Below are 26,851 nucleotides of genomic sequence, written 5' to 3'. Positions count from 1 at the left end.
AAAAATATCTTCACTGAAAGGCTGGTCAAGCACTGGAACAGGCTGCCCAGGAAGGGTGGTGGAGTCACCATCCCTGGAGGTGTTTAAAAAAACACGCAGATGCGGTGCTTAGGGACACGGTTTAGTGGTGAACTTGGCAGTGCTGCGTTTACGGCTGGACTTGATGATCTTAAAGGTCTTATCCAACCTAAATGATTCTATGATTATAAAGAGTTTATCCTGTCTCCTTGTTTTCACCAGCAAAGTCACGGATAAACTAGGAGAGAAGGAAGGACTCACGCAGGCATGAACGTTTTTTGACTTGATAACTGAGGCTGAGAGTGGGTTTTGTTGTGTGTGCTGCATCAGTCTGTGTGCTGTTTGAGTCTTTTGGGCTCATTTAACACAGCATAAATTCCACCCTAGATGCTCTTTGTGGGTTGTCTAGTTTCCTTCCTCCCACAGAGATTTTTAATTAAAAATCTAGGACCAAAATAACTGCAGCGCTATCTTTTAACTATTGTTGAAGGAAGAGCTTGATGCTCTTGTCTCTGAGAAACAGTGAAGTTTGTGTGAAAATACATGGTGTTTTAATTTCCTGCAGAATTTCAGGGGGAGTGGCTGTAGCAGGGGAGGTATAGGTGGGTGCTAAATGTAAATAACTGTACAACTGATCTTGGTGTGCTACAGCACCCAAGAGTCTGAAAAGCTGAACACGAGAAGTATCTTTTAAAAAATAGATGTACTTCCTTAAATTTTGTTGGTCTTGTTTATTCAGCCTTCCTTGCGAAGGCTCCTGAGGTTTACACAGACTGTCTGAATCGACAGAAGAAACAAGAAAGTAGAGGAGCAGAAAATTCAGCATGATTTGAGCACTGTGGGATGTGGCCATTTCTCCATTGCTTAGCTGTTCTTCAGAAGCAGATGAGCCAGGTCAGCTATAATTTAGTGGTCTTGGGGTCAGAGCCTTTGGGTGCAAGTATAGTTTGTGCTTTTCCAGGATGTCAAGGTAGAAATATACTTCTAATCTAAAAGTCTCTGCATTTAGGATATTGTCCCTTTGGTTCTTTGTGAGCATGTGTTTGGGATGGTGGATGCTCATGACATAAATAATCTGGAACTGATTGTGGAAAATCTTTGTGGAATTGAACTGCACTTCTAAGATGGTTTGTAAACACCCTTTCTTGCCATTGCCTTTGCCTTACTGCTGAAGTTCTCTGTTGAGATTGAGTCTGAAAATAGCTCAGCAAGACTTGAGATAGAGGTCTGATTTTGTTTTACTTTGTTACAAGGGGGCAATATTTCACGAACAAGGGAATAATGTCAGGGGGACGCTATCAAGCATGAAAGCAGGTCTTAAAATTAGCTTGGTATTTCCTAGTAGTTGTGTGGTGGGAGTGTATCCCCAAGGCACAGTCTTTTCTAGATTTAATTATACAAAGGCAGAGGTGGATATCATAGAAGGCCATCATTGAGACTTGCAGTCGTCTGGGTTTTTTTAAATGTCATTAAAGCTTGAAGTAAGATCCTTCCATTAAAAGGGAATATGATCTCATTATGTGATTTAGATAGTGGTATGAGGCTGTAATGATGCTTTTTAATATGTTCTTCTTAAAGAAAAATGTCGAGGCAAGAATTGACCTTGAAGATGTGGATTGCTTGCAAATGATGTAACTACACAGCTGTCCAAAGCAATGTGTTCTTGCATTGGCTTTAAATCTCCGGTGGCTTTAGCTAAAACAACTAAGTGAATTTCTTACTTACATTTCCATGTACCTGATACCATATTTCCCTCACTGCCCTGGACTTATCCCAAATCCTGTCGCTCCCTGCAAAGGGCCATGCTCCTTGGAGCCCTCCTGCCGGCAGTGGGGATGGCAGGTGCCATGCAGGGACAGGCTCCCTCTTCCCAAGGCCTATCACAGTGATTCCATCTCTAATCCCTAAGGTACCACTAGAAAAAATGGGTTATTAAAAAGTTGTTTGCTTATGTAGTCAGCTACAGTTTAAAGGATTGTATGGGAGGACATCGGAGGTTATTACTAACAATTAGCATACGTAAAAACTTCAGGGCACAGGGGGCTGTGGGATAACCGTTCTCCAAGTAGTGTGTGTACTGAGTTATGGATAATTACTGGAAGGCTTAATGTGTCAAAGGTGGATGTGGTTTACCGTTATGCAACTCATTAATACTGTTCATGGGACTCAGAGACTTGGTCCCTGAAATGCTCAGGCTTGGAGATACTGTGTTCAGTGTGCCTCAAACAAAAAACATCAGTGGTGTATGAGCTATCAGTACTAATAACTACAATAAAAAGGATGCAGAGCGCTTCAAATCTGCTTTTCAGGTGGGGATTTTTTGAGTCATCTAGCCAGTGTTTTTACCTTTGGGCCTAATATTCTTTATATTGAATTTCATAATACCGTGTCTGTGCCCGAGCCTCACACCCATGGAGGTCAAAGGGAGCATTGCCTTTTGGCTTGGGCACGTGCTGCCAAACCGCTGCAGGCTGGCCAGACGCTGTGCCCACACTTGCAGCACAAGCAGCAAGGATTCAAGGGGCGTCTGTATTGCCGGTGAGGTGTGATGATGACTTGTATCTGCTTACTTGAACAAGCTTGCTCAGTAGCAGACATCAGCATGGATTTCAGAATGATCTGCCCATGTGGTGCTTGTCTGATTTCTCAGGTATAATTTCTAGCCTGCCTTGCATGCCTTACGACTGTAGCCCACACAGTTAGCCCCACTCCAGCTAGGTAGCCCAAGGGTAATTTATGTATGTGTGCCCAAGTTGCGCTTGTACCTTAATTTTGATGTACGTATATCTCCAACAGCCTTTTGAGTTCGCTGCCAAGAAGCAGCTATGATAGCCAGATGAATCCTTGTGTCATCTATATAAAACTTTTAAAGAAGTATAAATATTTCTAGATAAACAGAAATTTAGAGGCAGAGATCTGGTTCCTGAGTTTGTTTCAAAGTGGATCCTTACTGGAATTTCTTGGCTAATGTGTTAACGAAAACTGCATCAGGAAATCAGTGGTGATCTGTGATGGCACATTTCTTCCTATACATTCCACATGTGCTTGTACATTATGTTTTGGTGGGGAGTCTGCTAATCTGCATTTTGGCTTTGTTTTCCTACCTAAAAGAATGCTAACTAGAGCTATCAGTAACAAATAATGGTAAACTTTAAATAAAAATTCTGTAAGGCGGATAAACGTTCAGTTGCTTCATGTATATTTAACAGGCGTGGTTTACCTTTTGGTCATCTTCAGTTGAATATATTAGAACATGGGATTAAAGGGCTGAAGAGGATTCAATGAAAGCACCTTACCCTTCTGCATAGATTGGTGCTTCAAGAAAATACCTTTGATGAGCTTTACTCAGTAGAGATGCCTTCAGAAATCAGGGCCTAAAGGAGTTTATGCAAAATACGATTTACTGAAAGTAAAGCGAAGGGACTAAGACAAAGGTGTGCAGGTAAGGTGCTTGTTCCTGTCTTTCACTGAGCGCTGAGGACTTTCTCATCCTTCTGGTAGTATGGGTAAAAGCATCAATTCTGCATGCACCTGCTGTTACTGGGGAAATAATTGATGTACTAGTTGTAATTACAGCAAGTGAGGTATGATCTATGCCATTAGCAAGGGGAAAGACCAGTGAAATTGCCAAATCAGGAGAAGCCCCTCAGTGGTAGTAGGAAATTTAATATGCTGTGTTAAATTAATAGCCTTCTGCATAACAATCAATTTACAGCTTAAAGGGCAGAGGAGGTGGATGTAAAAATCATTAAGCATTCATTTGATGACCCGCTCAATATTCTTAGTCAGAAGAAATCGCTAGCATGATGTTTACAGAGTAAATTGCAAGTGTTTTAAGACAAAAAAACACACGAGGATTGTGTATTTAATGTTTATTACAATGGCTATTTCTAAGCCATAAGCTTGCAGTGATCCTTTTCCCAAACACAACATGGCTTTAGTGATGGGCTGCTGTTTGCTCACAGATGATGTTCATCCAAACCAGAGATTATTCTAAAGATGAGGTTTTCCTACATGTCAAATAAAAATGTTTTGCCCTTTGTGACCCTACCTTCAAGTTTATTAGTCCTGAGTTAATTCGGGATCCTCAAAACAAATGGTCTGGGATGTTTTTTTCCTAGTGTAGGCATGCAGTGCCTGGTTTTGCCTGTAGTTGTTCTGTTTGTGGTCTTTGTACATAACGCTTACCGTAGAGAGAGATTTGTTCTGAGAAGATTATGCATGTAAGTGCTGATGGTGTGCCTAAAGCTGCCAATGTTCTCGTGTATACAAAGGAAACGTTAATCAAGGCATCTTACAGAGAATTAAGGGAGGAAATACTTTTGTTTCCTGATTACTACTGGCCAGTGCAGGAAAAGGCAGGCAGAGAAGCAGAAGGCAATAGAAAGAGATGGTTGTTCTCAGAGAAAGCAAGAGCAGATTGCTGGGGGTGGCTGTGGTAGGCAACTTCCACAAAACCAGCACACGAGAGGCAGCTTTAAGGACTCTGCAGGGCATGTGAGCTTTGAATTAGGTTGTAAGGATGAACTGGCCACACTCCTGAGCTTGCTAAAGCAGCTGAGAGAAATCCATCCTGTTGCATATAATCTTAATAAAGCTGTCTGTAGCTTTAGCTTTCTATAACGTTCCATTGTTGCAGTTGGGTGTCATCGGCAAACCCGTATTATTTGATTTTCGAGCCTGGACTGAGTAACATGGCATGCAGCAGAGGACATAGCATTCCTTAAACTTGGAGCACTCCCGCAGTACTAGTATTTTGGTGTTTTCAGCTGGAGTGCATGAAGGATTGAAAGAGTGGTGCTTCATCGTGCTGCTGGAGCTGGTTTGGGCTCCAGCAGAGCAGGACATGGTCTAGGGGGAACATACTGAGGACCACCCCTGGTGAGGAAAGGTCCCCTTGCCAGCAGCACAGAGAAACAGCTGACCCAAGTAGTTCTGGGAAATAGCTGACAGTTATTGTGAAGCTTCATTGCTTGAGGTTCCAGCTGACAGCATGAGAGCCCAAAACATTCAGTGTCAGCTGTACTGTGTATGTTTTGCCATATCCTTAACCAAAACCATGGATGGAGTAGAGAAAAAAAATTGCCTGCGCAGGCACTTTTCACTGTATCAGGTTTTATTCACCTGTTAGTAGGGGGTTGGTTGTCCAATTACCTGTCTTATAAATAGGTGTTTTAGGAATAGCTTCCAGAAACAGATTTCACAAGAATTTCTGAATTGATTGTAGTTCTTCAGCTGTTGTAAATCACCAGTGCACCACTGGACTATTAATTTACCTTTGCTGAGGATCTGTGCTGCTGTTTTTCCTTGTTGAATACTTAGGGCGGCAGTAATAGCTAGAAATGTATCTGCTAACAATTTGCCTTCTCTTTTCATTCATGAAATTTTTACCTCCTCATGATTAATTGAATCAGGAAGCGTCAGTATCTTCAGATTTAGTTTTCCTTATTGATGCAGATTCTGGAGTGAATGACTGCTGTGAATACAAAATATGGTTTAATTTGATTTCTGGGAAATGGTTAGTGACCAGAAAAAGAGAAGGTTGTTTGAGACAAGCTTTGAATAAATTAAGAGCACACACATCACCACCGCCCTTCCCCTGCACAGCCTTCTGACGATATGGAACCCCTAATTAACTCCTTATAGAAATGTGCATATTTCCAATCTATTTTGAAATGCTGGAAGTGAGAGTAAGCAAACCAACCTACCCACTAGTTTGCAAAGGGTAGGGGCAGCGTAATGTCTGCACAGTGTTTAGTTGTGTGGTAATTATATATCAGGAACTTAGCAGATTTAAAGATGGAACCAGGAAGATTCCATCCCCAAGAGGCTCGAGCCTGAAGCCGAAAGCTGCCCTATCTTCCCAGCAAGCACAGAAGGCACAAAATGCAGAGCAGCCATGTGAAAGGCATCGCTGCACCAACGCTGATCATCTGTAAGTGTATTAGTTGCTGCCTTCACCCAAAATGGGTCCAGTGCCAGAAGAAGAAGGTGCTGGCATTTCCCATTTGGTTTAATGGCAGCCACGAGGTTTGCTGATGAAATAATTTTTATTCTTGTCCTATTGCTCTTTCCTTGGCTGTTCCTGAAGCTGCCTGGAAGTGAAAGTCCCATTAGGCAATTGCACCCTGTTAAGTTCACCCACCGCTTTTACTGTCCTGTGTTGCATGGGGGTTTGATGCATACTCTCCTGTATTTTTCATTTTTAAAAGATAAAGTAGTCTCAAAGACAGGGTTAAGCAAGAAGTTTATTTCTTGCTGCTGAATTATTTATTCCTATTTAAGCTCTGGCTAGCAGCCCGTGTTTAATAGCCCACTAGTGCTTAGAGAGCTGTGAATACAAAAGGGGCAATCCTGAAAAATACTGTTTAGTGGCTCTGTACTCTCTGTATTACCTCTCCTTCATTTTTATGATCAAAAGCACAGAATAGAAGGCCAGAAATGACCTGTACTGCAAACTTAAGGGCACTTTAATCTACCAAGATTGCTAACATCCAGAGAAATTAATGCAGTAAATTAATGCTAGAGTGAAGATTTTTTGCAATGAGATTAGCTTCCTAAGGGAGCTTATGGATTCTGCATGTTGGCATCTCCACATCAACACATGATGTCTTTCTAGGGCGATTTCCCCATCTCGTCTACCAGATTTGGAGGGAACACAGGAGCAGTGGTTGAAATTTATTGCTTTGTATTACATAAGTGGTTTGGTAAAATAATGGCAATTTTGGCCTTCTGCAATTCTGGCCCGGTTTTGATTTTTACCTTCTTTCTATTCCCCAAGCCCCCACGGAACTGGTTTCTGTGAAGCACCTGCCATGTCCTGAAGTAGCCTCCAAAATACTGATTTAGAAGTAGATTTGAGTTTCACAGCAAAGTTGCCTTCAAATCGTCCATGGAAGGTTTGAGGCTCAAAGGCACTTATGTCTAGAAGTGTTTCTTGGATGGTTGCATATTTCTTAACAAGTACTTCATCGCTAGTGAGTTTTTATGTGTTTTCTAGATAATTATGCATTAATGGTATAAAAGTAGATATAGTACAAGGCTATATTCTTCAAAACCTTCACACCCTCCTATCTCACACAGGTGATTCTGGGCAGAGGCTGGATTATTTAGGTGTCTAAAAATCCCTGTTGTGAAAAACGCTGTGCGCACTTTCCACCTTCCTGTTACATCCCTTCAGAAAATTGCCCCTGCTGTCTACTGTTCAGCATCCCCTACAACTCTCACGAACTTTGTGTAATTTGAAGCCAGTTTGGGCAGGCAGACCCTTATGGACAGACAGAACAAGGAGCTCTCTGAATAAATGAGCTAATGAAGCCTCATTTTCTTATGGATTTGTGGCTTATATTGGATGGTATTTGTTAATAGCTGGGTTCGTAGTGCTACCCTTCTTTCAGAGGGCAACAATGCAGTTTCCCTCCATTCTTTAGGCATTGATTCTCACGTAACTTTTAAGAAGCTAGTATTTTCAGGTTTTCTAACACCTGTTGGGTTGCCTTGACTTTTGCCAATGGTACAAAAGGCATTGGGTGGGAGGGAGGATAGAACAGCATACATACGGATGCAGACACATACAGAGATATCCTTTGGAAACCAAGCCAAATATTTCGCGTGTATTATAGAATCTTAATACTGTGAACTACATTTTCTCCCACCAAGAAAAAAGGTGATGTATAGAAAAACCCCAAAATACAAAAAAAGTTCTTTTCTCTGATTTTGTGCTGCACTTTGCACTGAATAAGGTGAAATCTTGTAGGCTGAGTCTGTCCATCTCAGTCTTTCTCTGAAAAAATTGCAAGGTAACCTAAAAGATGGTACAATCTTGTAGAATGAACTGCAGGCCAGCATTTCTTCTCTTTTACCCAAAGTAAAGGAGAAGTATGTTGAAGTGGTGCATACCATGTAGTGCACTCAATGAGAGGCTCTGCTGCTGTCAGAGCAGGTTCTAGTTGGAGTGAAGCCTATGACAATGCGCACGGCATAAGAGCCTGTCTGGATGAGGGTCAAATGTAGGAAGGATCTATGCCTGTGAGCTGGAGCAATGCAAGATTAGGTGACCTTTGAAAAACAGGCTGGGATGTTGGTGACGTGGTGTGTTGCGTGTGTGTGGCCGACAGACACATCGCTGCTGCTGCTTCTCTGGGAGCTTGGGTCACTGGAGGCCTTCTGACAAAAAGGATCCAGTTAAGAGGACATTACTCAAATTGATCTTTGTGGTCAGAAAGAGGTGAGCTGCTGCCACAAGTTTATATTAAGATTTATAAGAGAATAGCGAGAGCAAATTATGGACTCAAGAAAAGGCTTTTTCCTTTGTTATGGCGCAGTGGCTGTTCCCCATTGAACAAGGCATCCAGGTTTCTTGCTGTCAAGGCCATGGCTTAAATAAGCGTGAGAACAACAGAGCATCAGCACAATAACTCTGTCAGTTATCTCGTGGTTGAATAGTGTGCAATAATAGGTGAGGGAAATCAGAGCACGGCGCTCTCTGCATAGTAAATATAGCAGCAGTTGAAAGAAATTCTGTCCCGGTACGTCTGATCTGGTATACAGCCTGCTCTTGCTCCAGTGTCTGGAGGGGGTTTGCCACCAACAGCAGTGTAAGCTGGCTGGAAGTTCTCCACTGATGTGGCTTGTGTAATTGCTGAGATGAAATGATGCTAAATGCACCCTTTCTGTTGCCCTGTCAAGAAGAGTCTCCACCATGAGAGCAGGGCGTAAGAGCTGGATGGACAGATATTTTATGTTTGTAACTTGTTCCCCAGCCTGCTTTCCACTGGATGGACCTGGGATTTCTGAACGCCTTCCTGCACAATTGGCTCGGCCTTGCTGGGTCACTGCTTTTTGGGGAGAGTATCCCACAGATTTGCTTTTGCTCCAAGCCACTGACGAGCAGTTCCAGAGGCGGAAAATTGAGATGGCCTTTCTGGGAACAAGGGCAGAAAATAGCTCAGTGTTAGCATTCCAAACAGAGCTATTTAGACCTGGATTATTTTAAAATATTTTGCTTTCAGACATGTAACTACTTGCATTTTCCTCCTTTCTCTCTTCTCTTTTTTTTAAAGTTAGCTTTTTTTAAAAAAAAATTCTCTGCACCCAGCTGTAGGCGGTCAAGAGTATCTATGCAAAAAAGGGGTTATTTACATTGCTAGATGTTAGGTACATAAGTTACCTGCTGCTTCAGAGATGTCATTGGCTGCGGTGGGAACCTGGGGACTTTTTGAGCCTGGATGTATGTTTGTAGGGCGATTTTGCTGGGCAGTCGAATTGACGGGGGGGCAGGGCAGCAGCGAGTGGAAAGCGCTGCAGCCACCCGTTCACCCAGCTGTCATCACATGCCATCAACCTGGAACAGCCTTGCGTGAGGTGCTGTGTGACGGGTTTGGCTGTGGCAGCCCCATCCAGCCTGGCGTGTCTCGGTGCTCAAATGTAAAGCCTTTCTCCCAGAGCTGTGTGAAGGTTAGGGTGAAATGCTGCTGCCGAATCTGTAGTCTTACAGCCGCTTCACTGAGGGGGCCTTGATAACACGTAGGGCTTTCGGCGAACATTCTGTCCTCAGAGCACTGCACAGACCGTAAGTCATCCTGCGTGGATGACGCAGGCCCAGCAAGGGACGTGTATCACCTTCACTTTGCAGGTGTGTGGCCTGGGGGAGTCCCATTCTCAGGCTAGCCCTGGCTGCTAGCCATTAGCCCCTTTTTGGGTGTCACAGACCCTCACATCTGATGGCTCACCTATCCCAGCACGGTGAGCTGGGTTCAGAAAAGCGTGCTGCTCAGAGTGGTTTTGGTAACCCATGCTGATTGTTGGAGTCCAGACTCGTTTAGATCAAATTAAACTCTTGGGCACTGAGGCCATCTCTTGCAGGAAAGAAGGAGCAGATTCCCTCTTGCCTTGTAAATCATTGGTAGTTTATATAGTTGATGCAGCCTGCTGTGTAAATACATTTAAAAAAACGTCAAAACCTGACACATTGGGACTGCCTTCTACAAGGATTAGCAGGGCAGGTGGAGGGGCAGAGCTCAGATAAAACCCGAGAGGAGTTTCTCTACAGTGGGACATGGTCATTGCGTCCTTCCTCCTGTGCAGTGTCTCAGCTGTGAAGGCTGAGCTCCAAGAGGCCACTGTCGGTTCCCCGTTACGCTGGGGTGTTTGGGCCAGCACAGGCACCAGGGTGGTACTGGGAGCAGGAGGGGCGGGGCAGGGTGTTCTAGCCCATCATCAGCCCATTTTCAACCAAGTGCCACACAGATCACCTTGCATGCATGCTGGTCCTGCCTTCTTGAACACTGTGACTCTGGGCGACTTCTTTCCCTTTGTTTTCCTAGTAGCTTAAAAAAAGTTGGGAAAACTTGGTGTCTCTTTTCAGGAGACGTGTGCCATCCTAAAGGGGTTTTCTTACCACAATTACTGTGGTAGGTAAAGTGAGAGGAGCAGCAGACGCTGTGGTCTGTAATGCCCACCCAAAGGCTGGGTTAATGCTTCTTGCTGCTCGTAAGAGCCCTGCCTCTGGCTGCACACGGGGAGAGAGTAACGCTTGTTACTCAGAAAGGAGACAGTCATAATATCTGTTTGTAATGGGTAAGAAAGAACTGCTTGTTGGGTGGGTATAAAAGAAACCTTTAATTCCAGCCAGGATAGTCTAATGCATTAGCCACGTGGTGGTAAAGAGCACAGTACCACCGGGCTCTTCTGCGGGGGTGCAGGGAGGCTTTGGGGTAGGCAGCTGCTGTTCTTTACCCTCACAGAGCAGCAAGGTTTATCTTAGTCATCAAACTGCAAGGCTGATCTAAATGCTATTTTAATGAAAACTAAAATTATTTATATGTGTAATTGGAAATAAGGGAGGGAGTGACACCGGTGTTATCTCTGCTTGCTGTTCTGCAGGCCTGTGCAGCTGGTCTTCCTCCATGCAGCTCAGATTAAGTGCAGGTTTTTGTGGAGATGGTGTGACTCTGCTGACACCAACGGAGTTACATGTATGAAAGAGACTCCAAAACCTAAACAATATAATAATAGTTAAAAGTGAATTTTAGCCACTGTGCTCTGGATACAAACAGTAAGTAGCTGTTATCCTAGATAGATCCTTGTAGGCAGGAGGGTGTTATACTGCCTGGAATCACCAAGGAGCAGTGTCCTGCTTCCCTGCAGTTTGCAAATACTGGGGGTCAGCAAATCAGTAATTGTAGCTTCAAACTAATAGCACTTTCTTTTTTTCCCTGCGTAGCCTTCTGGCACTCTATAAAAAGATCTGGCATGCTACATAGGATTAGGCAGCTTTGAAGCAGTGGAGTCATCCGGGTGTGAAACTTTGATTTCCTGTGTCTTGAACTGTTACTTCTATCCTTTTCAGAAAACCCCCACAGCTCATGCCATGAAGGAGGAGAACTTTCTTCGCCGCAGGTTCTCCCTCTGTCCAGCCTCGTCCACCCCGCAGAAGGTTGATCCTCGCAAGCTGACACGCAATCTGTTCTTTGGGGCCGACAATGACATCTATCCGCTCAGCCCAGGTTGGTTTCGGTGTGTCAGTGCAGAAAGTAGTGTGTCGGGTGCTTGACTGCAAGTAGGTACTTCAGTGTGCTGCTGGGAAACAGAGAGAAACGCCTTAGTGTGAGAGAGAGAGGAGCTGTTGCAGTGTAGGTGGATCGCAGACAGTGCTGCTTTCGTGGCGCTGTCTGTGGGCTTTCATTGCCATAGCATTTCCTGGGCACGGCGGCTGGTAGAGTTAGGGTTCCTAACTGTTTGAACGCTGCGTGGCCTCACACTTAAAAAAATGACTAATGTTTTCGGTGCTTCCACTTCGAGGCACTTGATGTGTTTCACCCTAAGCATTGGACTCATTTAAGATTTACTGGCCCCAGTTGCAGATGTTTAATGGCAGGTTTCCCTGTTCAGGTTTAAAGCCCAGGATAAATATTACAAAACCAGACTTTCAGTGGTTAATGGTCTGTAAATATCTACAAGCACAACAAGTACCAGGAATCTTGGCAGGTTGTGGTAAATGGCAGATTGGCTTTATGCGTTCTCTTCGCATCTTTTTTGTTTTTAATTTCCTAGCACCCTTGCGGAGGGAAATAGAGCTCATTTCATTCTTTCAGAATTTGTTGCTCACAATAAACATTCAAGTCTTTCCTTGATTGCAGTCTGCAAACAATGCTTCCATTCCAGCCTGTAAACAAGTGCTTCAGGGAGCAGTCACGAATACGTAGAGCTGTCATTTGCAGCTGCAATTGTCAGTGCTAAATAATCAAACCTCAGAGCACCTTTGGGAGTTCTCAAAACACTGCTGTCTAGAGAAAGACCATAGCATCTGTCAAAAGGTTTCGGTGTTCATATAGATGTAACACCTGACAGACTCTCTGGGCTTTGCAGATGCAGAGCAAAACCAGGTCTGAGTTTCCTGAGCTAATTGTCTCTAAGTGCAAAGGATTCAAGGGCCTCTGACTTTGCAGGTATTTCTATTTGTGAGTGTCTGCTTCAAGGCAATGGGGAACCTATTTTCAGCAGTGTGACTAATCCCGGCTGTCACTGAGGTCACTGGAAGCTTCAGCAACCTTTTGGTAATCAATTTGAAAGCAACTTCAAATGGGACACCTGAAATCTCATACACTTCAAACCTGTAGGGACTTCTGAACAGCTAGCTGCCCATAATTACAGTCTGTACAAATGAGTGGTAAGTAACTAGCTGTTTCACTTCTGCCATCCTTGGGAGCTGGAGAGCAGATTCTTCAGGCTATAGTCACTTCCCCTTGCTTTGGGGAGATGGAGAGCCATAGCTTAGTTTGCCCATTCTTGAGTTCTTACCAGCATTTTCAGTGCTAAACAAGTTACTGACTTCCTCACAGAGCTGTGATCTTTCACAAACCAGGAAAAGGTGAGAGTTTCAGCATGGAGGAGGTAGCTGGAAGAGTTTGTTTCTGCCTCAGCTTCCCCCATCTCCTTGTTTCTCCTTGATCCCTGCTGGCAGCCAGACCAAACAGCCTTTGCTGGGCTGAGCAGAACAAATGCCTTGAGCTACGCTGGACCTTTTGTTCTGCTGCACAGTTCTCCTGAGTAACCTCCAGCACTGCCATCAGTGAGGGCAGTAGCCCTCTTTATTGCAAAGAAAAAAGAGCATAGGCAAAAGAGTTCGTAAAGGAGAGAATATCTCTTTTAAACAAACAGAAGCTACTGCTTCAGCCAGGGAATTTCTTGCAGAAGTCTGGCCTTCATATTTTTTTTAACTCCTTTCATTTCTTTTCTCTTCCCCACAGAACTGCCTTGTCTCTTTGTTTTCCTCACATTTCCCATAAGAAGTAACTGTCATTCTTCACATTCAGTGGCCGTCTCCCATGATGGGCTTTCTTTTCAGTGCTTTGTTGCTGCTTCTGCTCCCTTTCCTCTGAGCCACATGTGCTTCCCCCCCACCTTCTCCCATCGCTCTTAAGGACGTTGCTGTCACCGCAGATAAGCCACAGGTCTACACTCATAAGTTGCATCCCATATTTCTGTCCCCTATTTCTCTCTGTTATATTTTATGTGAGTTTTCAGTTTTTGAGGCTTTTCCGTTGGTCTGTGTTTTGCTGCCTGACCCCAGCAGTTTTCTTTACAAGCGCACTGGGCTGATGGTGTTGCATGGGTGCTGTGGGCAGCAAAGCCCAGTGATTTCCTGCCAGAAATGTGGTGGGTTGTGAGGTGGCTGGAGCTGCAGGTCTCACAACGTCAACACTTAGGATGAGCCCTCCAACAATGAAGGTGTGCAAGTAAATAATTCAGTGAGAAGTGAGTGACAGACTTCACACCTCAGGCAAGCTATGCTATGAAGATTCAGTTCATTGAGAGGATTTTTTTGAAGGGAACATATGGGAAATGCAGAGGGCAGTATCTGGAATAACATGTCAGACTTTTTGCCTCTTGCTTGCATAAAAAAATGCTAGTGATTCTGGTAACTAAAAGAAATTTGAGGAAGACATTTCTCTATAAAGGGAAGTTCACAAACTAGAGAGACATGAATTCATGTTCCTTGCCTGTATCTGTCTTTCACTTAGCAATAAGGAGAGAGAATCTTTTTCCATTTTCTCTTTAGGAGGGTAGGCAATTTTTGGGGGGAGTAGCTAAAAGAACTTCTAGAGAATCTCTCTTTTTGACTAGGCTGTGAGATCACACAGTGTCTTTAAATAAAAATTCAAATTAGCTTGTCTACATCCTAAGAGTTGTGCTTTCATGAACAAGGGAATTTTACTGTGATAGATTCATGGAACTAAATTTCAGTCTGGTGTACACATTAGGCTATGTGGCAGATATTTACAGCAGTGACAGGTTTTATTTGCGATAATTTTGCCACACATCAGAGCCTATTTTTCATCTTGTAGTTATCCAGCTCCTTTGTCAGAAAGCCTATAAAATAACAGTTCATGCTGCATGGAGTTAATCATGATTTCCTCAATAACCCAGTAATTTTACTCCCTATTGTTACTGGTCATGCTTGCTGTCTCATCCTTTATAAAGGGGAAAAGCAAATGCACTTGTAGGATTGATGCCCAGCAGCAAACAAAAGAAAAGGAATAGTTACTGTTCTGCAAAGGAACTAAGTATTTGCTTTTCCTGTGCATGACAGTAATGGGATAAAAGAAGGTATTGATAATTCTACTCTGTAACCATAAGACTGGAGTCTTGGCACTTTTCTTCACAATGTGGTGAATGAAGGCTGTTTCCTTAAGCACCACTGATTCTCTTCCCAAAATCTTTTTCATTGTTTGGTGCAAAAATTTTTGGGCTACTTTGTGGAGGACCCTTCTTTGCATGCCCTGCTATCAGCCAGCACTTTTAAGTCAGGAGAGATTCAGCTCTATTTCTGTTGTGGGCATTACGTTTTCTTGGTCAGGGAGATAAAAACTCCAGCTTCTGTAGCCAGTTAATATTGAGCTTCTTTTAAGTTTTTATGTGGTTTCCTATTTATTTTCTCGAGGTGGCTGTGTCTGTTGTTCTCTGGGTGGGACTCCCACTTTTGGGCTTTCTGTGCACTTAAGTATGTGTGCGGGTTTTTGAGAAACTTGCACAATGAAGTTTGCTTTGCAGACAAGGGCTGGCACTGTCCTTCTGCATGGCTGCCACAAGTCTGCTTGAGAGAGACAGCAAACGGCAAAGTTAGCTCTTCTCCAAAAAACAGCCTTTCCCTTACAAGTGCCAGTAGGCTTGACGAGTGAGAAACTAGTACATGCTGCTCCATAAACATCTCACAAACACTGGTAGAAGAGTGAACAGATGCATGTTCCCGTTTTTCATAATACTGTGTGAGCGTGATGGTACAGAGCCTCAGGAACAGCGAAAATCTCATTGTTCAGATGGCAAACCCTTCTAAGTGTTTTACTGAGAAAAGGCGGAAATCTCTTACATCCAGGCTTTTTGTATGGATGCCAGCTTGAAGTTAAGCTTTCTTTAAGAAATTAGACATAATAAAGGATGGATGTGAATTCTGTTACATTAATAGGCACCATTCCCTTGGAGCAGGCAGCAGCAGCTGATTCCCATTAACTTCACTCGAACTTTCATTTCTCATACATGCGCAGAAAAAGCTCTTTGTGGGAAACCAGTGCAGCAGCCCCATGGCTTTGGGAGTTTATTTCCAACCTTTGCTTCTGCCAAGGAGAGCGGGGGCTGTAGAGAGGAAAGTGCCATCAGAGAAAGAAAAAGTGTGGAGGTACAGGTCCTAATCCACGCGCAGCTGTGCTTATGGCCATCTCACTTGTCATGGTAGTACGAGAGGACTGTCAGATACCCAGCGGCTTGCGATTTTCTCCTGCTGGTGGGCGTTAGGTTTCTGAGTGCATTATTTAGGGCGCAGTGTTTCGAGGGGAGGAGTGAAAGTTAAGAAACTAGGTTAGGATACAAGTTCCCTGTTGGTACACTGCCTTCCTGTGTGACTGCGTAGGTCCCTCCTCTGCCTCAGTTCCCCACGTGCGCAATGCTCGTGCTGTCCCTCTTCTCCCAGCCTTGGAAGCGTTTGCTTTGTGTCAGATGGCTACATGCACGTGGCAGAGCGCGGCACTATGCCATGGGTGAGAACGACATCTGAAAGCTCCACCATCCTGGGTCATCATGTGAAAAGCTGGACACCTTCTAGAGGCAGGTGTCCCACAAAGCCTTTTCTTACATTTAAGAGCTGATACACCAAGCTGCCTGTTAATGCCTGTGAAAAGGGCTTGGGTTTTGTCCTGTCTCTTAACCAGTGAAACCTTGTAGCACGGTTGCAGCTCCGGTTATAATGGGACATGCTTGTTCTCTCACGTGTCCCGTGATGGAAGTACAGAAACATGACCGTGAGGATATTTTATTTTTTAGTAAGCTTCTGTGGCAGGCTTTTCTCATGATGCTTAGTTTTTTTAAATGGCTGCTCTGAAAACTCCAGGAGACATTGTGGCTTCTGACACATCTGTGACAGCTTCTGCTGTCTTCAGGAGAATCAGGATTTTCCCTTGCTGGTTTTGGATTTGGTGATGTTTCCAAGACTGGCCCACACAATGTCTAAAAGCATTTTTAACAGTTCCCATGCCTGCAGTGTGCTACAAATGGATTATATTTCACTGTCTTGGTGGTTCTTTACTGCATCCAGTATTCTGAAGCTCTGATTGCTAACAATTTTGAGAAGAAAACTACATTGCAAATTAGCTCTTTAGTGACAAGATAGTCATTGTTATCCAATCTCATCAGATGCCATTTTCTGGCTTTTTTTGTTAATAGAAGCTCTATGCCTTCTGGTACTGTAAGGACATGATTACAGTTGGCAAAAAGAACAGAATCTGTCATTACATTTTATTGCTTGGACTAGGACTACACACACTCATACTAGTACATAATGTGTAGAATGTACTGCAGGTTCAGCGTATTTGGCTAGTGGAAATATTTCTCTATAATGATTGGAAAATGTCATAGTGTTCATAAATACTACTTGTTAATTGAAAATGTTTCTTATTTTAACAAATAACGGTCAGAATACATTGAACTTCTGCAGGGCTTTTTTTATTTTGTTTTACTGATTATGTCTAGATTATGTTCTGTCTTCTGTAATGTTTTATGATCATGGTTATGATTTGTCAAACAAAGCATGCTATCAAATGCATCTGTGTATAGTTGCCAGATACTGACCAAGGAGGATAATATATTGAATAACTGCTTATTAACTGGATTCCATTTATTATTTACATTGAATAAGTCATGGGGTTTGTAAGAAAAGAACAGACTGTAGTAACGTAATTAAAGACTGCATCATAATACAGACACAGAAGGGAGCTGATTAAGGATGCATTAAGCAACTTTATTTCTGTTTTTTCCCAGCCTTCATATGCTGGACTTTGCAACACTATGTTGGTTTACCACGAAGTTTTGAGACCTAACTTTTAAGCAGTACTTGTTGCATAGCCCACACATGTGGGTTATTTCAAGCTCTGCAGGATCCCTCTCTGTGATCCTTGTGTGCCTGCTTCTGCTCATGACAGCTTCTCTTGCTTGCTGTTAGCAGTAGCCCTTCTAAGGCCATGAGTAGCCATGGTTCTGCCCAGAATTCCTCTGTTTCTGAATCACATTTATTTGTTGCAGGAAAAGACGTGGAAGCAAACAGCCCATCAGCACTGAAGGATGAGACACCACAGACTCCAAACTCCGTTAGCAAGGTACTGTGGGATAGGCATCCATCCCTAGACTTGCTTTCATTTCTTCTCAGGCTGTTATTAATCGTTCTTACTGTCTTACTTTTAAAGTCATTGAGAAATCCTCTCCCTCTGTTCCTGCAGTAACTGTGTGCGCATTTTTTGAGAGAAAGAAAATCAGTGGTTTTGCATGGTTGGGATGACAGATAAGCCCACACTTTCCCCTGACTTGATAGCACCTACTGCAGAACCCTGTTTATTTGGGCCTCATTTGGTAGTGTAATTAGATATGAATAATTACAGTTGAAAGGTTGATTTTGTCAGCAGAGGTGTCTCCTGCTGTTCCTGATCAGCAAGGCAATCATAAACCTTAATTGTTTTGGAAGAGAAAATTGTAATATTTAGTTAGTGCATAACATCTGAAACTACGAATTGAGATTCTGGGTGAGAACACTGGGAATTAGTCTTAAGAGGAGAGGAACATGAACTGACCAGCATTTCCTCAACACAGTGTTTCCATCCAGCCTGTTGTGGAGAGGTAAAACTGGATCTAAAGAGTCTGGATCTGGGTGTTCAAAACCTGGCTCTCTATCTAGAGTTACGGAGTGCCTGGGTTTGATTTCCTGTAGGGATGGAGTCAACTTTATAAATTAGATCTGGCTTTGAAGATTCATATACAGGCCTTTTTTGGCTGCAGCTCCCTAACATGTTTCTGGAGGGTAACTGGAAATAGAAGCAAGGCCTGTTAATAAATTTTTAACTGAATTTATTCAGCTATGAAGCTATAAAATGCAAATGACACCAGCTGAAATGAAAATATAACATGAGGAAAGCAGCAGCAGACAAGTGATTTCTTATAATACATGAAAATAGGCTCTGCATCTTCACATAGGTTTGGCTGTGCTTGCCTGGAACTTGCAGGTTGTTCTGCTGGGGTGCCCTGGCAGAGGTCAGCACAGGGAGAAGGTGATGAGAGGAGCGTTGGCAGTATGCAGCACAAGGGCTCGTGTACGTGTCCTTTGCTATTGCTGGGACCTGGCAAGCTGTTTTAAAGCCAGATGTTTTGTGTGCCTTACAAGGAGTGGTGTTAAATTCCCAGTTGACTTAGGAATATGAAGAAGAAGGACTTTTTCTGGACAGGACAACTCAGAGCACTGAAATGCTGTCCAAAAGGGAGTCTGATTTCTGAGATGCAGGGTGAACGTAAAGGTAGGAATGTATTTATGAGACGTATCTGGGTGAAAGCATAGCTCATCTGTGTTTTGCCCGCCTCAGGGCCTGCCTTGCTATTTACTCTCCTACAGGTGTATGTTTGAAAGAAGAAGAACCCTTGGAAGATTTGGGTGCCCAACTAGATTTCTGCCATGCTTTGTGTGCACCTGGGAGGTGTTGGGGGCGTCTCTCCTTGACAGTGTCAAGAGCAGTTGTTAAGGGGAGATAAGAGAAAATGCACAGCACAAAACAACTGCATCAGATCTGTGATTCAAAACAATCTGGGGATCTGAACCTGGACCCGAGCTTTGACTTCACCAGCCCAAGATTTCATATTTACAATAGTCAAAATTGCTCTGAAACACCAATAGGCTCAAAACAGATACAAGGGCCCCAAAACACCAAACTTCAACTTGCCTACTCATTTGCAGTGTTGCAGGCAGTTGCTTTCATTACTGGATGGGCCAGAGCTAGTTTTTCTTTCCTGCCTGAATGTTCTGCTTAGACCTTCTTCCTCACTGGACCTGTGCTGTAGCACCTGTCGTTCTCACTTCACTCTGCTTTGCCTTGCCGTGTTGCACACTACCTTGTTCTTCTCCAGCCACATAACATTTCTTCCGTCTTGCTTTGCTGTGTCAGTGACAGTAGGGAGTCCCTATTGTGAAATGTCTTGTACCTTAGAAGTTTAGGCAAACTGGTAGTCATTTTGCTTAATATTTCATTTTTCACATCCACTCAGCTCTCAAGCTAGAAAATGAAAGGGATCCAGAACTGTAACTAGGGATCTGTCACAGTATTTCAGTTTAAAAATAAATAGCAGTTCCACCTACTTGAACCAAAGGAAAGAGTGTGTGCTAATTGGGTCATGCTTATATTGCTGATAGCAGGGGGGGAATAATTTTTAGAAACCAAACTGTAGGGTGTGTAGGTTTAATTAATGGATTAAAAAGTAAAAGTTCTAGGTAACAGATCTGTGCCATGAATACTTACCTTTCTTTTGGCACAGTGGATACAACAAACCTTGTTGGACATCAGTGTCCCTTCAGCAGTGCTATTTTGATGTACTTCACCACACTGACTCTTTTCACCCAGTAATGAGAAGGAAAAGAAAGCCAGTCCAGTAATCTGATCTCTGGATCAGGGTTTAGGGGACCTTGAATTCCCAGCTCTGACTTGGAGTCCCTGCATTTTCCCAAGCAGATTAATTGCATTTCTGTTTCACATCTTCATCAGCAAGGTGGAAACAGTTTCACATTTCCTTCACTCAGGCCATACCTACACTGCATGATGGAGCAAGCTGCAGGTTTCCTAGGTTAGCAGGCACCAAGCAGAACATCTCATAAAACCCCTATAAATGTCTGTGAACCTGTGAGCTGTGAAGCCATTTAACTGCAAGCACACTGCCCTGCGCTCAGGGATGGACTGCGAGTCTGTGTCTGAGGCGTGCACACATCCTGATTGCCCTGTCTGTAGAGACAGTAAAATATTTTGATGCTGGACATTTGTTTCCGGTGTGTTTGTGCAGTTCTTAGCAGTATTTATTTCTGATTTCAAGTGTGGCTTCTCACCCCAGATTTTACTAAAACAAATTTAAGGCACAGTTCAGCTACATATTACATTGGCAACTTTCCTGCGGCGTATTTTCTCCTATTTAAATTTTTAAGTGAAGTCTCTTTCATCTCCTTTTCCAAAGGAAGAAAAAAGTTACTAGTTTATTTATGTCAGATTGTTTCTCATATTAGTCTCTCTCTTTTTTTTTTTTTTTTTTGAGCCCTTTAGCCTTGTCTTATGGGACCAGTGCTCATAGTGGGGTGTGTGAAAGTATCACAGAACTGTCTCTAAGCCTCAGGATTGTCTCTGCAGCCAGGTAGTACAGTTAGCACACACCTGATAGTGACAGGAGATGCCTTTCTCATTTTGTGCCTCATTTGGCACTGTTAGTGCCCTTTAAGGCACCTTTTATTGTGGTATGCATGTTGCATTTTCTCTTTCTTCCAGTCCTGTGCTTATCTACCATTCTACTGGCTGGAGAGCAGCTGGGGGGGTGTGTGTGTGTGTGTGTGTCTGTTGATAGGCATGCAGAGCCCACAAAGAATTGAAGTATATTTTAAGGGATAGTCAGAAAGATCTTGAAGCTGGCATTCAGTGGCACTTTGCTTTTTTCAGTCCCCCACTAATGCCACAGCGAAGTCTAAAATGATCACATTGCAGGAGTATGGCTATTAACGTGCAAGTTATATGACGTATGGGAGGGCAAAGATTAGATTGCTTTGTTCATCACAAATGAGTTTTTCCACATGCCTGGATTGTTCAAGTCTTTATTGTGTGATTTGTAATCTGAAATATGAATCTAAACGGCTGCTAGAAATTTAATTTAGCTGTAGTTTGAAACACCTCATACCGATCACTTGAGATTTAAGCTATGACTCTCATGCTGTCTCAAGCTCATCCTTCTAGATCTGTGGATTATGCTCTTAACCTCTGACTTAATTCTATCCATGGTTACATTTGGGACAATCATAAAAGATCATTCACAACTCTGGCAACCTGCAAGGGTACCTTTCCCTCTGTTCTCCCTTAGCCAGCAAACTGAGGAGTCAGTTGTCAGAGAGATCCAGATGTCGCAGGAATTGGTTCAGAGGGGCTGAAGAGTGAAACATCCCCTGAGCGTGCCAAGCACAGCTTATGGGAGGACCTGGCCCTTCTAGATGGTGTTATGTTTAACTGGACCCTTGCTGGCTTTTCATTACTGTACTTCCACGCTGTCGTTGCGGATGGAATTACCTTGGAGCTAGTTGTTACACTCGGTTCCTGTGCCCGGACTCAGGTACACCTCGCTGCTTCGATTCCATGTGCAGCATTTTAGGGTGATCGCTGCTGTCCGCAGAGGGCTTTGCAGCTGATCTCAAGTGAGCAGAAATGTAGCCTGGAGTATCCTGGGGAAATGGCATAGGAGAGGGGTGGGATTCTGCACTGAGAGGCAGGAAACATCCCCAACTCGTGTAGGTACATACGAGCCCTGAAACTCCCAGGCGCCTCACAGAGGGGAACGTAGGCAGAAGTAACTGTTCGCTCACAGGTGTGATGTCTCAAAGCTGATAACTTCTGGTAAGCCACAGCAGTCCTGTTATGTCACCTTGGGTCACTGGTGATCATAATTCCTTACTCTAGTGTTTATGATGGGGGAGGTGCTAAAATGGAAATGATTTATTAAACAATTTAGCAAAGGATATTCTGAGCTGAAAGTCCCAATTGTTTTTTATTGCACACTTTGTTTGTTTAAATTCAGCCTAGGAACAAAAGCTGTCCCTAAAGCTGGAGGGGAAAGCAAAGCTTTGCTTCAGACTTCCAGCTGGGGCCCCAACATAAGAAGGACGTGGACCTGTTGGAGCAAGTCCAGAGGAGGGCACAGAGGTGCTCAGAGGCTGGAGCACCTCTGCTGTGAGGACAGGCCAAGAGAGCTGGGGTGGTTCAGCCTGGAGAAGAGAGGGTCTGGGGAGACCTTATACCTCCCAGTACCTGAAGGGGCTGAGAAGAAAGCTGGAGAGGGACTTTTTACAGGAACATGTAGTCGTAGGACAAGGGGTAACAGCTTTAAAGTGAAATAATGTAGATTTAGATTAAATATCCGGAAGAAATCCTTCCCCGTGAGGGCAGCCCGGAGAGGCTGTGGGTGCCCCATCCCTGGCAGTGCCCAAGGCCAGGCTGGACGGGGCTGGGGGCAGCCTGGGCTGGGGGGGTGTCCCTGCCCGGGGCTGGGGGTGGGACGAGGTGGCCTTCAAGGTCCCTTCCCACCCAAACTGTTCTGTGATTCTATGAACTGTATCAGCCATGTGAAACAGCACTTTGTCAGTGTGCAACTTCCCATCTTACCTGAAGTGTTCTTTAAATATTATAATCTTGCAGAACGTTCTTCCCATGAAAGGTGCGCTGAAATGGTCAAATAGAAATCTCAGGAGGTCTGTGACTTTTCCTTTATTTACTATAGTCTGACACAATGGAGCAAAGCATTCCACCAAACAGTTGTATAACTTGATTTTTGGAATTGCTGAATTTCACCAATGATTTTCCCCAGATATTGCAGTCACGTCAGCCATTTATTTGTACAGGCTTTTCAATTTGTGCCAGTCGTTGTGCTGTTTCAGTGTTGTAAACACAGTTGCTATGTCTATGTCACATTGTTGAAATAAGAGGGGTATGTTAATTTTTTTACCTCAGACTAGAAATTTTTAGCTGACGATTATTCAACTTGCTGTAAAGCAGCCTATTAATTGATGGGTAATCTTTCCTAATGCAAAGCTTGTTTGTCAGTAAGAATTATTTCACTGACTGCTTTGCTTTGGATGAGCTGTTAATTTACAGCAAAATAAAAAAGTTTTTAAAAAATCTTTTCATAGTAAATTGAAAACAAAGTTGTCTAAATGCAATTGAGGTATCTGTGAATATTCACATCAGTAACCAAAAGCTCTTCACTTCTAATGTTGAAGCCAGCATTTCCATAGTGTTTATACTACTTCAGAAACTTTTGCTTCATTTCTTTTATTTCTGCAGTGATACAGATCTGTAGCAATTGTATGATGGAAAAGATACTGGAGAAATTATCTGTGAGCAAGGATGAGTCTCCCATGTGATGACCATTTTTGCTTTCACGAAACATAACTTATGACCCCGGCTACTTTTGTTCTGCCTTCAAATTCCCATCTGATTTTATCTTTCTCTCACTTGGATGCGAAGAAGAAAAAAGAGCAACTTGTCAGCTGTCACTGCTGTTACCATACTGACCACAGCCTGAGAATGACTTTTTGTAAATGTTGCTGATTTGGAATATTTCTGTCTGTCTCTCTTTCATTACACATTTTTTGTGTCCGTCCTATGCATCAGGGATTGTTTGTGCTCAAGAACAGGATATTCCTCTTGCTGTCCTCCAAGGCACGGCATGCCGATGGGCTGGCATCCCCCACCAGCGTCGATCCCAGACTGTTTTTCTGTGAAATGACTTGGTTCCTCTTGGAACTGAAGTCACCAAAAAGACACTGCATCAGCATAGCACTGTTGTGAGGACTCTATGTGCTCTCTTACAAAGCCTAGCAGAAGTGTGGGGTATTGTGATGACTGCTAATAATCAGCAGTGGATCTGCAAAGCTACATGACTGAGATGGAAGGGAACAGAAACGTAACTGGGATAAAAAGTGTGTCTCTTGAATACAGTACAGCCCATCATCAGCCAGCAAGGTCATCACTCAGTCCTGGACAGGACAGATCTGGTGAGAGAACTAAAGAGACACCACCTTTTCCTACCCCTGCAAGTGCTGCTGCATGCCCTGGTAAAAGGTTTTGGCAGATTAACAGCCTTCACTCCTTATAATTATGAGAACCAGTATATGGAAAACACACCTATTGCTTTCTTACTAGAATATTCCAGTTGTGGGTTTTTTAAAAAAAATTTAAAAGGATACCAGTTCCCTACCCTCCCACTGTACAAAGTCTCATCTCTGGTTAATACTCTTCACCCGTTGCTGCAGAGAGAAGGGGCCAGATTCTGATATCCTGCACAAGCATTATCCCGGTGTCCTTGAAAGATTTGCTGTGATGACAAATGGTTTCTCTTCGTTTCTGCCAAGCTGAGAAAGGCAGGGCAACTGAAGGGCATCATTAAATGCTCTTGATGTGTCTTAGCAATGTAAGGCCCTGCTGTATCTTAGGGATCTTTAGAGGTGATGGCCCAGGTTTACTGACCCTTACATATGCCACAAGGTACAATCAAAACTATTAAGATGGATGCATGTAAAAAGTTGAAATCATATTACTTCAAGTCACTTAGCATGTTAAATCTGGAAGAACCGTGCATTGCTATCAGCAGCACAGGGGCCTGTGGTATGCAGTGCTGGGGCTTTCGATCCCACCTTTCCTGGGGAAAGGCAGGAACTTCAGATCCAGAAATGCAATGCTTTTCACTCTGTAGACCTGGAAGTCACCTGCAAGCAAACTGCTGTTTAGGATCTGTGATGATGCACTCTCATAAGCATAACAAGAAGCAAAGTTGGCATGAAGAAACAATCAGTTTGCTTCATTAAACAAGTAACTGGGGAACAGCATCACGATTCTGAAAACAGAAGCCCCAGGTCAGACACATCTGAAGGCTTGTCCATGGCTCCTAGATAAAGCCATGTCTTGGTATTAGTAAAATTTTTCTCTCTCTTCATAAAGCTTGGTCATTTTACAACTGTCTCAGAGAGCTGCCCCATTTGTCACACAGCTGGCACAGCACAGTGCTTGGGACATGGCAGCACAGATTCTCCCGTGCCTGGAAATTCTTACGCAGGCAGCGAGGGACATTTGCTACTGCTTCTTTCTCATCCGTTCTTAAGTCTGCCTCAGTGTGCACTATCCCTGTGGCCATGCTTCCGTTTACAAGTAAGGTTCACAAATTCAGCATGTCTGGATGTAGCTCATGGAGCTGGGGGGGGCAGTGCCTGAAGGAAGCAGCACACTGGTTCAGGAGCCCACTGCAGCAGCCTCCAGGGCTGTTAATCCAGCTGCTTTGACCAAGTGAAAGACCAGTTTGTAACAGTTTCGGACAAATTTCACTGAATTTATTAAGCTTCTAAAGGCTATGGTGGTGTAAGGGGAGATTATCCCTTCATCCGCTGTTGCGTGCTGTGGCTTTGTAACACACACAGCAGCGTGGGCTGGCATCGGGCATGCGGTGTCCTTGGTCACGGAGCTACGAGTCACCTCTCCTGAACGGGCAGAATCAATGTCTCTCTGTGTAAGCATCCCAGGTTTGAAGTCTTGTGGTTGTTTAACTCTATTTTTAGTATGACCTAGAGAGACTCCGAGGAGGAGGCAGGGGTGGCTGGTAGAGCAGTCAAGAGTGCCTCTGTCTGTGTTAATGCTGGTTCTCCACAAGCAGCAGGTTTAAGGGCTCAGGTTCACACGGTTTGTGGCAGTTGTTGAAAGCTTTTCCGAATTCATCTTCAAGTAAATTTCCTCAAGCCAAGTGAGCTTAGGGGCCAAAATTTTATTCTTTATATAAATGCTAAGGTGTAATTGTCTAGACAACAAGTAACTGTAGCTTGTTTAAATTAGTTGAGCAAAAAGCATTCATTACGTCCTGATGCTTTGCAGACACCTGAGCAGGATTTCCTAGAATCTCGGGGACATCTGTGCTTTTTCTGCTTCTCACGCTGGCCAATTAGGAATAGTGCACACAGCGTTTCTCTCTGCATCTGATCTCTCCTGCTGGAGGGAGTGAAATTACCAATAAACAGTTGGCTCATAGTTGTGTCTCAAGGACAGGACATTCTCCCTGCTAATTGGGAGAAAGGGGGAGAATTCTTCTGACCAGTTTCAGAGGGCACATGTCTCAAATCATGAAAGCATAATCCCCTAATAAATCCAAAGGATTCTTGCTCAGAGACATTTAAGCACTTAGAAATGTTTCCTTATAAAGAAAAGCTTATAGTATGCCTCCCAGATGCCTACTACTACCCTTTGAAATGTGACAAAGACCCTGTGGGCACAATTCTCTGCTGAAATGTCATATCTGTGCCGCGGTCCCCACCGTAAATCTTGTGGTTTTTTACAGTGAAGTCTCATGCACAGAAATATAGAATATGTATCAGAGACTACATTACAGGTAGAGGAGGCAGGCTTAGCTTTCTATTAAACCAAAAATGGCAAATACCGAATAGTTTGCAGGAGTCCAGGAGCTTGCATTTTCTCTTTCATTGCTAAGTTGACTTTAGACCAGATGATCAGATGAGGGACTTCACTGGTCTTTATGTGCCATCGTAGAGTTTTCATTTCTCTAATTATTCTGAAGTATCGTGTAGTTTTGGTTGTAGTGAAAGACTGCTGTAAGGGTTATTTGAGAAAAAGTAATAGGTTCTACAGTGACTCTGCCTCTTTTGCAAATTGCACCTTCTGCCCCTGATTTCTAATCCTGCGTTACCCACAAAGAGTTTTGCTCAACTGAGCATGCACCCTTATCTCCCATT

General features: G+C 43.6%; 1 protein-coding gene across 4 annotated transcripts in view; it reads left to right on the top strand.

The window, feature by feature from the left end:
- OSBPL5 (oxysterol binding protein like 5) overlaps nucleotides 1-26,851 on the top strand; it is a 182,317-nt gene that overhangs the window by 104,916 nt on the left and 50,550 nt on the right. For all 4 annotated transcript variants that reach the window (XM_056354277.1, XM_056354279.1, XM_056354280.1 and 1 more), the window contains exons 2-3: nucleotides 11,369-11,525; nucleotides 17,590-17,663. In XM_056354277.1, coding sequence (XP_056210252.1) covers nucleotides 11,369-11,525; nucleotides 17,590-17,663 — 231 coding nt within the window. The remainder of the gene's footprint in view (nucleotides 1-11,368; nucleotides 11,526-17,589; nucleotides 17,664-26,851) is intronic.

Source organism: Falco biarmicus, chromosome 10 (assembly GCF_023638135.1).
Source record: "Falco biarmicus isolate bFalBia1 chromosome 10, bFalBia1.pri, whole genome shotgun sequence".
Lineage (NCBI taxonomy): Eukaryota > Metazoa > Chordata > Aves > Falconiformes > Falconidae > Falco > Falco biarmicus.
This window is presented reverse-complemented; position numbering and strand designations above follow the sequence as displayed.